The sequence below is a fragment of the Merops nubicus genome, unplaced genomic scaffold (genome assembly GCF_000691845.1).
Source record: "Merops nubicus isolate BGI_N331 unplaced genomic scaffold, ASM69184v1 scaffold11469, whole genome shotgun sequence".
Classification (NCBI taxonomy): Eukaryota; Metazoa; Chordata; class Aves; order Coraciiformes; family Meropidae; genus Merops; species Merops nubicus.
In genome coordinates, this window is record NW_008629061.1 from 1 (window position 1) to 377 (window position 377).

Below are 377 nucleotides of genomic sequence, written 5' to 3' on the forward strand. Positions count from 1 at the left end.
AGGAGGGAGGGAGGGAAGGAAGGAAGGCACTATTGATCATGACTATAGCTTAACGTTTTGGTCACTCTCTTGGGAAAGAAAATGTGCATTATGACTCCCACTTTAGTGAATATTTTATATCCCTATTTTGACCACAAAGGGAAAATGCAGGTTTGCAATATTTTTTAATTACTGAGCGGCTCAACACCTCCAAGAAAAACATTCACCCTCCTCCTCCCTCACCTCCAGGACTGCCAGGAAGGAACTGACTTGCTTTTTGTGACTCACCTGATGTCCTCATCTGTGACGATGAAGGCTTTGCAGAGGGGCTGGGCAGTGTTGAGCCACACGGCCGGGTTCTTCTCCACGGCGGCCGAGAGCTGACGGGGGACGGGGGC

The 377-nt window shown here is 49.6% G+C and overlaps 1 protein-coding gene across 1 annotated transcript in view; it reads right to left on the reverse strand.

Annotated features, from left to right (window-relative positions):
* Positions 1–263: 263 nt before the first annotated feature.
* Positions 264–377, reverse strand: part of LOC103779247 (methyl-CpG-binding domain protein 2-like) — a 14,694-nt gene continuing 14,580 nt past the window's right edge. The window contains exon 5 of the mRNA XM_008946869.1: positions 264–377. This exon is cut by the window's right edge and continues 1 nt beyond it. Coding sequence (XP_008945117.1) covers positions 264–377 — 114 coding nt within the window.